The sequence below is a fragment of the Prionailurus viverrinus genome, chromosome F2 (assembly GCF_022837055.1).
Source record: "Prionailurus viverrinus isolate Anna chromosome F2, UM_Priviv_1.0, whole genome shotgun sequence".
Classification (NCBI taxonomy): Eukaryota; Metazoa; Chordata; class Mammalia; order Carnivora; family Felidae; genus Prionailurus; species Prionailurus viverrinus.
Window position 1 is genome coordinate 30187200 of NC_062578.1, and position 15663 is coordinate 30202862.

The window sequence follows — 15663 nt, forward strand, 5'->3', positions numbered from 1 at the left end:
GTCCTAGCCTCAGAAATCAGAAAATAAAGAGAAATAAAAGGCATAAAAATTGGCAAAGAAGAAGTCAAACTTCCACTCTTGGCAAATGACATGTATTGAACATTTTAAAGTACTTCTATTCCGATGTTGTTTTTGGTAGAATTGTTTCCTTAAAAAGACCACTCTTTGATCTTGGTTCTCCCTGTGAGAATTTTGTATACTCTGTAACATCTTGGTTGTGGTAATCCAGTTTTCCTAGTAACTTTGTTAATGTGCTGTTCAAGATTGAAAATATGAGTATGTAGTGTAGATACTATTAAATTGTTAATTGATGGCATTTAACAATGTAACAGCACATCAGCCTTGAAGATATGGGTACCTGATATACTGTCAAAGAAAATTTGCCTCCAAATTTTAAGCTGGACATCATAGAATAACTTTTAGAAAAGAATCACAACTACATGATTTTTTAGATTATCGGTACATATGTTAAGAACTGTGTACAAATTGAAATGTCTGTACTGATCAACCAACAAACACGCAATTATGAAAGAAAAAATCCTGAGCATTTAGGACAAAATTCTTTCTAAATACAAATCATTATATACTATAATAAGTTAAATCTGAAATCTGAATCATCCCAAACAGTCTCCAATGCAACTTGATTGTAAACTCTAACAGGGCATAGATATTTGTGTTTTGTTTTCTGATGTATCTCCAGCCCCTATAAAAAGGTTTTTTTTAGTAAATTAATATTATTTTCCCTATTAGGGCAGGTCATGTTGAATTTAAAGGGTTAACATAGTATGTCAAATGAGAAAAAAAAATCAATATGAAGTGACTTTGATTATATTATAGCAGCCCTGAATATCACTCTGATTTCCTATAGCTGCCAATACCAAAGTACCATAGAATACAGGTATACAAAGCTGGGAAACCAAAATTGCCAACGTTTGTGCGTAGGCTCTCTCGTATTACCAGTCATAACATTTTACTTTGGAGTTTTATTTAAACAGCCTCAGTAGTCTGTATCACAATTTGGGAGTGCTTAAGAGTTGGAGGCTGAGTTTGTTTGTACTCTCTCATATGTCCGAGTGCAGATAACATTGTTCACAGCACTTTCCTAGAAGACAAAGGATGAGATGCATCAGTATTGTTGGTGAAACTGACTTTTAGAACCATGCAAACTAAGTACTATCCATAGGAGTTTTGAAAAGAGATCTACATAGAGAACAATAGATACCAACTGTTAGCTGATTTTGCCACGTGTGTGTGTGTATGTGTGTGTGGGGGGGGGGATGACAAATCATATATTAAATAGGGTATGTGTGGTATATACATATATATTGTACATATGTAATGTATGTGTATATATATATAAACAATACATATACTATAGAAACTTCAGTCTTTATGCAAACATTTTAAATGCCTACATTGAAGCATTTTTGCGATTTCACATAACCCTACATTTTCAAATAATGACATTGTTACATTGATATAGTATTTTATGGTTTTTAGAGCACTAATGTATACATAATGGCATTTAATTCTCTCAAAGAAACCATGAAGACATTTCTACATTTTTTTAAGACAAGTGAACTGAATTTGGAAAAGATAAATGACTCATCCAAAGTCATGTAAGTACTGAATGGCAGAGATGGAAATGTACATTTTAGATTCTGAATCTAATATTCTTCCTAATGAACTAAAAACCCATCTGTTTGGTGATTATGCCATTATAAGGAGCAATAAAATCAAGTATCCTTAGTCCTCTACTTACTACTTTGTAAGGAAAATGTACTCTTCATTGTGGAAAGAAAAAAATATCCTTATGTGAAGAAATGAAGATAGGTTTGTTTGTTTGTTTGTTTGTTTGTTTGTTTTTTACCTCCACACAATTCTTACATATTCCCTTAGAACTATTTGATATTATGTCCAAAATGGCTTTTTTATTCATTTTTGTGGAATTGGCAGTTTGGGAAGAAGAATCCTTGGCATATATCCCTCCACTGTGTAGGGAGAAAGATGAACTGAGAAGCCATCCTCAGAGAGAGAAGGGTGGACTTAAAAAAGTATACTTGGGAATGAAGCCAACCTGGGTTTTAATCCCAGCACCACCATGTTTTTCTAGCTGAATATCCTTAGGTTAAGTCAGTGGCTGAATCTCAGTTTTCTCACCTGGTACATGGACTAACAAGTCTTACCTCACAGGATTATTGTGAGGAGTGGGTAAATAATATATGAAAACATGCAGACACAACAACCACAGAAATGTTAGTTTTTAATTGTGTCAACTCATCCATACACCAAGTCGATACCACTTAAGCTTTGCATTAGTTTAAATTTCCTTTCCATGTGTTTGGTGTTGAACTGGAAAACAGTGAGAAATTAATCCTGGTATGGAGTGAAGGATTAACAACAACTTGAAATCCCTGCTGAAATCTTTATTGCACAAATGCATGCTTGCTTTGGTTTATGACAAGTCAAAGAAGTAAGCAACACATTTTTTTATGTTCTTTAGTTTTTTTAGTTCCTCAATCCATGCACATTTTATACGATTTATGATCATACATTTATCTGCCAATGTTTTCCCACATTCTTATAAAGCAAGAGAAAAAGAAAAATCACATTTACTTCCATCATTTTAGAATAAGACATCTGAGTGATTTTATATAGAGGTGTTACAGATGGTGAAAAAAATAATGACAAACAGCTCACTCACCACCACCATTTTCCCATCCACCACCTTTCTCTTTATGGTGGTCTCTTTGCCATTCCAGTCCTGAACTTGAATCAGAGAGTCATTATCTAAGTTTACCACACTCTGGAAACAGACAAAACCAAATTCAGCTCAGATCGTCACATGTGAACACTAAAATTCTATGAAGTACCAAATTCTTTTCAGCTTTTGTGATGCTCTCAGTTAGTTTTAGAGTGGTGTTTATAGTTTCATTTATATTTTAAGACTTTGCCAACACTAAATTTGTTGGCTGATTCTTCTCGGCGGGGAGGGGGGTTTATAAGAGTAAAAATATAATATTGTCTTGAATAATAATTAAAACTTTCTTCTCCCTGAGAAATAAGAGGGGTAGATACCCTGTTTCCTGTCCCCTCACCACCACACACACAGAAGATTCTTCACCCCCACAACAATGGTGAATATGTACTATAAATTAGAAAGCAATTCCCATTGTGTTAAGTCATGAGGGCCTGTGGTTAATGTGTCACTGTGGCATAACCTCACCTATACTGGCTAATACACGTTTTATTCATTGTGACTTTATGCTTGGTAGGAAACTGCTACAAAGTAGACAGGCAGACCTTTGTTTCTGAGAGAAGAATCTAAGGAAATAATTCTCAAAATAGGTCAGCTAAGCATCTGCATCAGAATTGTTGTTAGAAATACAGTTTTCAGGTGCCTACACCAGATATCAGAGCCTGTGAGGATGGGACCTACAAGGAGGCATTTTTCATAAGCATCACAGGAGATTTGTATGCATATTAAAATTTAAGATCCTGAGACCTAGATTTTAGCCCAAGTTGATCTAATACAGACTTTAGATGTGTTTGCTATAATTCATGATTTACTTAGAATGACTTTGAATTAGCATTCTTATGAAATTTATCTAAAAGAGTGTTGAAGGCCTCACCTTGGTTTTATGGCCACCTGGTGTATTTTCCTCAAACTCTTCTCCGAGTTTAAAGGAGATCTCATTATTTTTAAAGATGCTTCTGGTTTTTATAGTGATCAGACCTTCCTGTGTACTGATGGTCACCGTGGGTTTTGCCAGACAGCCAAGTTTCCTTCTGGCTCTTCCTATTCCTAGGAATCAGATAAAAGGACATTATGGTTAAATCCGTTACTGGCTTTGGAAACTCATGTTAGCTGTATAATTCTTTACTAACTAGGTTTGTGAGTTAAACAGATTAAATGCTGCATGAATTCAAGTATCTGAAGCAAGTTGCACCTTTATAAGTTAAAATAGATTGTATTTTGCAGAATAAAATTAGTCTCTAGTTTTGGCTGGTGGTCGTCATTTTTCTTTAGTCCTGTAGTTACTGGTCTTGTTGGTTCATGAAGAACCTCTTCGAAAATTTGATTAAAGCTATGAACCATCTCCCTATTTTAAAATGTACTCATTTATACAGACAAAATCCTTTGGCATGAATTATTCAACATCTTTATCTCTTCACTTACATTCTTATATGTACACATATATAGAGTCTGTTTTCTTCTATGACATATTTTGTATTATGCTAAAATACATATAAAATTTACCATTTTCACCATTTTAAAGTGTACAGTTAAGTGGCATTAAGTAAATGTTATACAACCACCACCACTATATATAGGATTTTTTAAAATATAAATTAAATAAATATAAATAAAATAAATAAATAAATATTTATATAAATATATATTTATATATTTATATATTATATTTATATAATTAATATAATTTATATACATAAATAATATATATATTATATATAAGTATATATTATATATAAGTATATATTATATATATTATATATAAGTATATATTATATAAATATATATTATATATTATATAAAATATATATTTTATATATATTATATAAAATATATAAATATAAGTAAATATAAATAAATAAATATAAATAAAATAAAATAAAATAAAAATAATATAAATTAAAATAAAATATAAATTATTATTCCACTTACTTTTTCCCCTATCTCTATATCTTGGAGATTTTCTGTGTCAGTCCACATAGGGATAAATTTTTGTTATTGTTACATAATACATAATACTTTGTAGAAACACCGTAATATGCCTCATGAACCCACAATGTGAAACACAACAAGTCATGGTATATTAGATAATTATTCCCGAAGATATTCACACCCTAATCCCTGGAACCTGTGCATCACTTTATGTGCTAAAGGGGACTTTGTGGATATGGTTAACTCAAGGATCTCAAAATCGGGAGTTTATCTTGGATCATCCATGTGGACCCTAAAGATAATCACAATTTCATTGTAAGAAACTTTCCTTATAAGAAAAGGAAAAGAGATGTTAGACTCTAGAAGAGAAGAAGACAATGTGACAATCAATGGTGGCCGGACACTAAGGAGGGCCAGCAGCCACCTGAAACTAGAAAACAAGATCTATTCTGAAGATCCTCTAAAGATTTGGAGCAAATGCCTGCGAAATGATCATTTTTAAAAATAATTATGACCGTTTGCTTTAAATTATTTATGCAAATAATTTGCCATTTAGCATATGGCACGTGTATGTTTTATCTGTGTAAATCCATGGTAAATTACGTGAGGACAGGATTCTGCCGATTATAAACTAATGTTGCATAGAACTGCATCTAGGTTCTAAACCAATTCCTATTGTTTCTATGTGATTGCTTTTATATTTCTATTGGAGGGAGGGGCCCAAGATTAATCTGATATCATCCAAAGCGAGTGTCTGTGTTATCAAGTCTCCCATTTTTCCTGGCTACAATATACAAGTAAAAATGGCTCACCCAGCTCTTTCATATATTCTTCAAAATTTTCACAAGAAATGGATTTCCATGTTCCTTGGAGCTGATCAACCATTCTGTCTAAGTTGATCTTAAGGAAAAATAACATCATTAGGATGAGTATGTTGTCTTTCCCTGAAATAGTGTTAGAACTTGTTTTTCATACAATTTTGGTGGATAGCACAGAAAAGTCAGGGGAAAATATTAGGAACTCTAGTCCTTGCTATCTTTCCTGAATATAATACAAAGCAGGAAAGCTCTCTCAAATGTAAACTGGTCAAGATGAAAATGAAAACAATTTTTGGCAGGACCACATATAATTTTCCATCTCTAATTTAGGATTAAAAATAGGTTTACAAATTCTAGTTCCTTCCTGGGAACTGCCACAAACACACATAAACCAGTGTGTAAGGGGTGGAACTAGGCAGCTATGTTTGTGCCATAGAATCCCTCTACTGCAGGTCTTTGTCTCTTTCCCTGACAAAGGGTGATCTAGAATAAGCCCATTTCACTTGTTGGGATGAGCACTGGGTGCTGTATGGTAACCAATTTGTCAATAAATTATATTTAAAAAATAGAATAAGCCCATTTATCAGCTGTTTGGAGATCTTATCACATTCTCATTCCTTGATATTTTGAACTAAAAACCAGAAAGACTTCATAGATGGTATTTGACATTTGAACTAAAAAGTTAAATTTAGTGAGGGCTAGAACAATCATTTTAAGCCATGAACATATTGAGCAAGAGAATGGAACATAGAAAAAAAGGAAAGAAAGAGATTGTGTTCACACACACACACACACACACACACACACAGCCTTGTTACTGATGCTTTTCCAGATGCCAGTTCAATTTTCCATGAGCTTAGAGAGTCATCATTGCCATGAGAACACAAATATCTTCTTAGTAAATCCCCCTTAATTTAGGCTAGGTTTTACTCCTTTCAGTCTTGACTGAAACACTCTGATGTCCTCTGATATCTGTAAGGAATCAGAACAGAGGATAAGGGATATAATAGCAAATACACCAACTAGAGAAGAGGAGACTCCAAAGGTTAAAAGACAAGCACAGCCTTACACATGCCATCAGCCCTGAGAACACCATTATTAATTCTAGGCAATGCTTGATGTCCATATCCTAACACAGAATTAGTAAGAAAAAGTGAAATTATAAAATTTTTTAAGACAGAAAAGGAGAATAGCATTTTATAACAATTCCAATTAAAATATTAAATATCCAATATCTATAAGTATCTGTTAAAGCACTTACCCAGGTCAATGGTCTTACTGATAATTACTCAACTAACATTTATGGAGAACCCAGTATTATATACCTAATATGAGCTAAGCAATTTTGCATACACCATTGATTTAATGTCCCAACGATGGTTGAAAAAGATACCATAGTTTGTTTTCCTTTCCTGTGTTAGTAAGTTTACTATTATAATTTTTTTTACATTAATGTGTACAATTTATATTTATCCCCACTTAGTTGAATAGCGTGAGACCAAGGCCAGGAAATGACTTACCATTGAAGGTACTAAAAATACTACAATTAAGCACTGAATTTATTAAAATTCCTAGGATTTTTTTTAAAGAAAATGTCAAATGTGTTGTTTCATGAGTTTTATGCACACTGATTCTCTAACACAAGGAAAATCACCTATTGGAAATCATCTCCTTGATGATTGGGAGCTCATATTGGGAGCTCAGTATAGGTCTCTATTGCTGGCAGGTTAGACTTTCAGAAAAGTGTCAGTAAATAGAGTCCATGCATGGCCTCTGTCTCTGCCCCTGTGGTTGCCAATTCAAAGACAGCTAAGGCGCATTAGCCCGGTCATGTGTCTACTTGGTTGTTTGCTGCCTATTCTGTGAGAGATGCTTTCTGGTGTCCATTAATATGCGAGTCAAAAACCTTCACACTTTATGCCCATTCCCTTAAATACATCCACATTCCTTGATGCTTCAATTTTTCAGTCCTTGTCCTTCCAGACCTGCAACCAACCCATTAAACTATCCCCTCTACTCATGAGTATGTGTTCATTCTCACCTCAGGCCACTGCTCCATCCACACAGAATGAGTAACAGGCACACCACTCTGAGTTTTGTGCATTGGGACCATTTTTCCTCATCACTATTTTCAAGTCCCCTCCCACTCTGAGTGTAATTAAACCACTGCCCATTTTGGTTTCCATCCACACAGTAAGCCGACCTGCCCATAAAACATGTTCAAGCTCTTCCTATTCCATAAGCTGGTTAGATGAGCCCCCACATAGTGTAGGAATGATCTGAGGGACGGGTGCTGGTACACCCATGGTGGGTGATATGAGGATCTGAGTCACCTGCTCATGCAGTTAACTCATATCTTCTGGTCTTGCTTAGCCTTGATCCCACAATTTCAATCTTGTTTTGGAATGTTGCTGGGCCTGCCTGAGTCTATGACTCTGTGGGTCTGACAGAACCTAGCTCATAATGGAAAGTTCCAGACACATGGTTACCTGGTTTCTTACAATCAAGAATTCTGCCTCTGCTAGGCTCCGGTGACACACCGGAACACAGGTGACACACATGACACACAGGGACTCTTTTCAAAAAGCTTGTAAGTTTCGTGGCGCCTGGGTGGCGCAGTCGGTTAAGCGTCCGACTTCAGCCAGGTCACGATCTGGCGGTCCGTGAGTTCGAGCCCCGCGTCGGGCTCTGGGCTGATGGCTCAGAGCCTGGAGCCTGTTTCCGATGCTGTGTCTCCCTCTCTCTCTGCCCCTCCCCCGTTCATGCTCTGTCTCTCTCTGTCCCAAAAATAAAAAAAATAAAAAAATTAAAAAAAGCTTGTAAGTTTCAGAGCGCCTGGGTGGCTTGGTTAAGCATCGGACTCTTGATTTCAGATCAGGTCATGATCTCACGGTCATGAGATCAAGTCCACGTGGGGCTCCGCACTAAGTGTAGAGCCTGAGATTCTCTCTCTCACTCTGCCCCTCCCCGGCTTTTGCGGCTCCCCCCCCACGCCAAAAGAAAAAAAAAAAATAAAGCATATAAGTTTCTGTTGCAGACGGCATGGTCTTGCTCCAAAACCCCAGAGGTCTGTTTTGTGATGCCACACTGCATATTTTCTCATCACTAATCCTCTGCTGGCCTAGGGTTTGCCAGATCATACGATCCAAGGAGCAGGGCTGCTTGTACTGCAATTCTGACTTTCTGCTCCAGTTCTCATTCAAAGCAGGGAGCTATTCCTGTCACTCAATATATGAGCTGGAACACATTCCTAGATGTGGAATATGTTGCACCAGAAGCCAAAGGAATTTTGTTTCCTTCTTTCCGGTACAAAGGCAAGATGCAGCAATTTGTCTTTTGGAAGAGTTATCCTCACTTGGCCTGACCCAGCTGGATCCCTAAACACTTTACAACGGTGTAAGTTCACTCAGTTGCCATCAAATTAAACTCCTATACACTGTAACACATATGTCTTAACCAATGTCTCCGAGTGCTAGCCATTCTTGCTCATTCACCTTATCAACAGGATGTGTAGGACGTCCAGATGGCTCAGATCTCATCTGATCATATTATAACAACAGAAGTTAACGTAGACCCCAAACAAACCTGTAAATGTATATTGTTCCATGTAAACACAAACAGTTTCTGTTCCTTTCTCTGATCTTTCCTGATTGGGATCGAAAAGAATGTCATACAGTATACCCGAGGCCATATTAATCTGCACCAGCGAAGATAACACATCTAGCATAGTAGCCATAATTGGGGTTATTATTTGAGTTTGCAGTAGCCTACAGTCATTCTCCGAGATTCATTTGGTTTCTGCAAAGGTCAGACTGCTGAATTAAATGGAGCTATGATATGGACCACCTCCCACTTCATTCTTAAGATCATTTAGAGTAGCATTAATTTCTGCCACACACACCCCCATCATCACCACCAAATACAGTGGTGTTTGATTCACCATCTTATCCAGGACTGGTGAGGGAATGGGAGATAGAGGGAATGGGACTGTAGAGGTACAGTTTCAGAAGCTTCCACTTCACCTTCTCCACTATGATAGGTCTCATTTGGTGTGAATGAATTCAAGGTGGGTTTCCTTCAACAGCCAAATGTGTCAATTCCAGTCATATATTTGGGGACCAGGGACTTGACCCCTGGATGGGTCTACAAACCTCCTGAGCCTTTGAGAGCCAGACTTAGGCAGGATTCTGTTTATTTCAGATCCTGGCCCCTCAATGCCTCCACTGTACCATGATGTTTCGAAACCCTATAAAATCAATGTTAATTCAGACAGAATACCCTCAGAATATTTGGATAGTCCTCTTTCCACAGTGTGTATTTTCTCAAGTAAATATCTTAGTTCTCTTTTGAGGAAAATGGGGGAAACTAACACTGTATGTTTTTGCCGTGGCATTTCAAAGTCTTCCTCCTGTGGACTTGGCCACCTCTTTAGCTATTGGTTTCAGGGTCTACAGACTTGCTAAATTCGAGGATCTGGGCAAAAAGATAAAGACTTTCTATTGAGGCAACCACCCTCCATCTGTTATTCATATGCCTTCTTTTTGTTGATGTATTAAGCAGCACTCTAATTGGCTATTCATCTATTTTGCCTTTAGAGACACAAGGTTCCATTAATCATCTCCACATCTCCCTCCAGGTCAAGCCCCCTTGGCTGCCCTTCAATTTTGCCTAATTGCTATGATAATAGAAACCCCCTGGCTTCTGGCAATAAAGTGCTGTCACCTGCCCCTTGTTGCTTCAGAGTCTCATCATTGCCATTGCTATCAATGAACCAACTGATAGAAGAGAGAGAGAGGGAGAGAGAGTTGATAGATGATAGATATAGATCTCTGTTCTCTTTCTACAGAAAGGTAATGTGGCTATATTGATCTGTAACAGAAGTACAGATCTCGTAACTTTCCTACAGAAAAAGAGGAGAGCCTCACCATACAAGGGTCTCCAGTGTTTTGACATATTGAACTTTCATTACTTCAGCTAAACAATTTGAAGTGTAATAGAGCTGGACAAGTCCTAGTGGGCACTACGCAGAGATTGACATGCTAGGAAAACCCAGGCCTTCCTCATTTGCTATTCATTGAATAAACATTTGATAAATAAACTAAACACAAGACCCCCATGCTAGGCTCTGGTATATAATGGGGAATGAAAGAGACTTCCAAAATGTTTCCAACATTATGAGAGAGAATCTGAAATTGTGCTAAATTCCCCAGTATTTCCATATGGATATATATCTGTATAGTAGAAACATAGAGAACTAGTTGATATTTTAGACCAGAGGTCAGCAAACCCTGATCTGTGTACTAATTCCAGCCACTACCTGTAGATAAAGTGTTATTGGAACACAATCACACTTATTCCTTTGAATATTATCTAAGGCTGTTTTCGTGCTGCAGTAGCAGAGCTGAGTAGTTGAGACAGATACCACATGGCCCACAAAGCCTAAAATGTTTATTCTCTGGCCCTTTACAGAACAATGTCTGCCAGCCCCATTTTAGAGTCTCAAGTTTGATTATTTAAAACTCAAGATCATAACAACTGTTGTCGGTAGGCCTCCTTTGCTTGGGACACAAAAGTGGTGGATAACATTTTTGTCCATAGCTTTCTCATCAAGAAGAGACTTTTTTTTTTTTTTTTTAATTTTTGGGACAGAGAGAGACAGAGCATGAACGGGGGAGGGGCAGAGAGAGAGGGAGACACAGCATCGGAAACAGGCTCCAGGCTCTGAGCCATCAGCCCAGAGCCCGACGCGGGGCTCGAACTCACGGACCGCGAGATCGTGACCTGGCTGAAGTCGGACGCTTAACCGACTGCGCCACCCAGGCGCCCCAAGAAGAGACATTTTTATAATTATGTCATGGATAAGGCCAACAGAAAATGTAATTTAAGAAGCTAAGTAAGCTCTGGCATTTCATAAAAGTCATATGAGAGAGAGATTGTTATCAGTCAAATATAGATGAAATATTTTAAAAGTTGCTGCGAGTGTTGCAAGGCAGAAAGACACAGCATTAAATTGACTAGGAAAGAAACAGGGTGAAAGAGCTGTCCTGCTGTCTGCCTTTTCCTGAGTCTAACCTCCAGTTGTCTAATGGTCCTGTTTTCATTTTTTGTTAAAATGTTTATTTGAGAGAGAGAGAGAATGCATGGAGGAGGGAGAGAGAGAGGGAGACAGAGAATCTGAAGCAGGCTGTGCACTGTCAGCACAAAGCCCCAATATGGGGCTTGAACCCAGGAACCGTGAGATCATGACCTGACTGAAGTAGGACGCTCAACTGCCTGAGCCACCCAGGCACCCCTAATGGTCCTGTTAAACTCCAAAGCTTTCTTCACAAGCAGCCGTGACTCTCCCACCCTTTTAGTGGCCTTGGTAATGTTAAGCTTTCAGGGTTTGCATGCAGTTCTAATGCACTTAGATTAAAACCATGCTGTAAGAAAAATATCTGTAATGACTTTTTAAAGGAAAATGTATTGGAAATAGGGGAAATCCACTACAAAACTTTAGGTGTAGTGATAAACAGAAAACAGTGATCTAAAGAGTTGCTTCTCTTCTTATATTGGTTGGACTTTGTAGGGTGTTCATGCACTTGGGAAGAGCACAGCTCTCCTTGGCCACCTGCTCCGTGTGTGCGAGTCAAGGACAATGGGGAAAGGCTGGCAACTTGGCCATCTGTGAGGCTCAGCACATTTCTGCATTACCTCCACTGTTCACACGAGCACCTGGAGGTGAACAGCAAACAGCAAGCTGGGACTGCGTGACTGGCTGAGGCACATGGACACCCAGGCAAGCAATCTCGTGGCGTGTGCTCCATACCGATGTTCTTCATGCACTTCTTTAATGTTTTCCACTAGGAAGCATAGTGGGTTGAATGGTGTCCCCCCCAAAGATATGTCCAAGTTCTAACCCCTGGCACTTATGAACATGGCCTTGTTTGAAAATAGGGTCTTTGCAGATGTAATTGAATTAAGGATCTCAAAATGAGATCATTTTGGATTTAGGGTGTGCCCTAATGGATTTAGGGTGTGCCCTGAATCCAATGACACATAGCGAAGGAGAGAGAGATTTGAAACACAGAGACAGAAGAAAAGGCCATGAGCGGACTGACCAGGACAGAAACTGGAGGGCAGCCGTAAGCCAAGGAATAAATACCAAGTTCAGCCAGTGGCCACTTAAGAGAAAAGCGTGGAATGGATTCTTCTTCAGAGCCTCCAGAAGGCTGCCAACACCTTCATTTCATACCTCTGGCCTTCAACACTATAAGATACTAATAAATAATAATAAATCATAAATTTCTGTCACTTTAAGCTACCAAGTTGTGATCATTTTTTATGGCAGCTCTACAAAACTACTAAATGAAGAAACTCATTTGAAAAAATCTTAGGCCTTTCTATGTTTAAAAGAAGGAGTTTATTTCATTATGTAAAATAACATTTCAACTTATTAAGAATTGTCTCTATTTCACTGGATTCTTTTTCTTGGTCACTTAAAAGTTATCATATTTACCAAGGATAGAGGTAACTGTTATACATAATAATAACAGTAACAATTATGATAATATAATAAAAGGCTGAATTATAATGGATAAATAATAGTATAATTATATAATAAAATTATGTAAATTAATTTTTTTTCAGAAGTTCATGTAAGAAAAACACTTCCTTTGTTCCTCTAGCTTGATATCCTCTCCTCTTCCCCCACCATTATTCTTTAGAATCACACAATTTCTTTTAGGTGAATACTGAAGGATTTAAGATTTTGATGATAAAATAAATTATTTGATGCTGGTAAATGGCACCCTGTTATGCTTTATTCTGTTTCAGAATTTCAGCAGATTGCTAACTTTAGGCTGGTCTTAGGGTTGAGTGCTGTCTGCTTCTGAGCAATCATGTGCTTCAGACCAATCAAAATAACAGAAAGATTTCCTAGAGGGATGAGTAAGACCGCAAGGTCAAAGCCAGGCAGGCTGAGGGCCTGTGATTCAGATCCTGCTGGGTTCCCAGGCTCTCCTGCCCTTCTTTTCCCACAGTTACAGCTGTTTGAACACCACCTGCTGCCTTAGCATTGTCCTGAGGCCACCACAGTTACACATTCACCACATTCTTATAAAGTAGCATTAACTCCAGTGGTTCCCAAGCTTGACTTGCATTTGTAAAACTGCCAACTCATGTCGGCACCCTAGATTTCTCAATCAGAATTGCCAAGAACCAGACCTAGCAATATGGATTTTTAGAATGTCTCCCAGGTGATTCTACTTCTAAGGCTCAGTAAGGAAGGGCAAAGGCACTAGACCATTAGTTCTCAAAGTATGATTCCTGAACCAGCAGTATCACCATCATTTGGAAACTGGTTAGAAATGCAAATTCTTGTACTCCCTCCACGCAAGGCTTGCTGAATCAGATACTCTGGGAAAAGAACCTAGTAACCTGTGTTTTAACAAGCCTTACAGGTGATTCTCGTGTGTGCTTGAGTTTGAGAACCATGGCCTGCACTTACACTTACTTCCAAAGAATAGAGTATGGAACGGAAGAAAGAGTGGTTTTAGAAGTTTGGTGGACACCAAGTTTTAAGATCATACTTTATATCTTAACCAAGTTAAGTCATACTGACGTCATGTGCCCCTGACATGACCCAGTGAGAAGACACTTCATCTCTGTGGGTTTCTTTCTAAACACCCATAACCCAAATCTAATCATGAGAAAGCAAGAGACATGTGAAGACAAGATTGAGGGACGTTCTTCAAAATCACAAGGTTTGAATAACAAGGAAAAACTGTGAAACCGTTGCAGATTCGAGGAAACTAAGGAGACAAGATGGCTCAATGCAATGAGACCCCGACTTGGATCCTAGAACAGAAAAAAAGACATCAGTGGAAGAACTGGAAAAGTCTGAACAGTCTACGGTTTAGTGGCCGTATCATAACAACTTTCATTTCTTAATTTTGACAAAGGTATACCGTAATATAAGATGTTAATATTAGGGGGAGTTGGATGAATGGTATATAGGAACTCTCTGTACTATATCTGCAACTTCTCTGTAAATCTAAAATTATTCCAAAAAAATTTTTAATGTAAAAATAAATTTAAAAAAAAAACAAAAATAAAGTACTGGCCACATATCAGCACACCTGAATCACCTGAAAGTTTGTTAGTAATGAAGATTATCAGAACCCACACCAAATCTGCTGAATCAGAACCTGCATTTTTTCAAGAGATCCTTAGGTGAATTGTTTAATGTCCAATAAAATTTGAAAATCTTACCACAAGCTTGATCTTTACAACAAGCCTGAGATTTAGCATCAGGTCAATCTTGTCTAGGCTTGAGACATACACCTGTTTTGATTAAGCAAAACTTATTCTTAAGACCCCAGGCTAAATTGTCAACAAAATTCAGATGGCTCAGCTTCTGTGTCCCTCTTTAGGGCTCAGTCCTTACATAGTAACACCTTCAAAAAAAGTAAGCACCCTATCTTGTGTTTGTGAGACATTTTCTTCCTTAAAAGACAGGAGTCTTGCCTTTGATCCCTAACTCTGTGCCTGGGCCCCTGCCACCTTCCACAGACTTCTCTCTTGCTGAAAGTCAACTTGCCTGGCATTTTAAGTATTGCCTCCTACAAGCCTCCTGTGACATCTTTCCATGCACCTCCCATGGTGACTAGTGCTGGGATTTGTACCTGTTGTCACTATAAACTCAAATGCTGTATGCATTTGCCACATTCAACCATGCCTGGAAATATCTAGAGATAGAATGGCAGGTGGAGAACTTGCTTTTCTAACAGCTCAACAAAAAGGACAGGACTCCAGAGACCCTAATGTTAAAAAAAAAAAAGAAAAAAGTTCAACAGGATCTGTGATCAGAGGTGATAGGTAGGAGACACTAGAGGCCTAGGAATAAAACTAGGATGGTAAACAATTTCCTCTGTGCCAGGCTTTTTACTTTTGTGTCATTGAAGTATCAGAAACAAGAATCTACCGATTCTATAAAGACAGTTTCTTGATGGGGTATTATTAACAAAATCCAGTTAGAATGGTGAAAATGGACAGTTCCCCAGACATGTTGACATTGATCTTCTTGTCTTGAGGAAAAGGATTAAAGTGAATTGCTAAAGGCTAAAAGTCAGGAGAAATTATTCCTTGAAAATGTGACTGGCCCAGTCTGCCATAAAG

The 15663-nt window shown here is 37.8% G+C and overlaps 1 protein-coding gene across 4 annotated transcripts; it reads right to left on the bottom strand.

Moving 5' to 3' along the window:
* Positions 1 to 927: 927 nt before the first annotated feature.
* FABP12 (fatty acid binding protein 12) lies at positions 928 to 7940 on the bottom strand. Of its 4 annotated transcripts, none has more exons than XM_047842560.1 (6): positions 7839 to 7940; positions 6311 to 6477; positions 5500 to 5587; positions 3633 to 3805; positions 2705 to 2806; positions 928 to 1102 (listed from the first exon to the last, which is right to left on the bottom strand). In XM_047842560.1, exons 3-6 carry the CDS (start codon positions 5570 to 5572, stop codon positions 1028 to 1030), a joined length of 423 nt encoding a protein of 140 aa, XP_047698516.1. In that variant the 5' UTR covers positions 5573 to 5587; positions 6311 to 6477; positions 7839 to 7940; the 3' UTR covers positions 928 to 1027. The 4 variants fall into 4 exon arrangements, with proteins under 4 accessions (XP_047698516.1, XP_047698517.1, XP_047698515.1 ...); XM_047842561.1 differs by having other exon boundaries at positions 6324 to 6477; positions 7839 to 7939; XM_047842559.1 differs by lacking the exon at positions 7839 to 7940 and adding an exon at positions 7547 to 7828 and having other exon boundaries at positions 6313 to 6477.
* Between the last annotated feature and the right edge of the window lie 7723 nt (positions 7941 to 15663).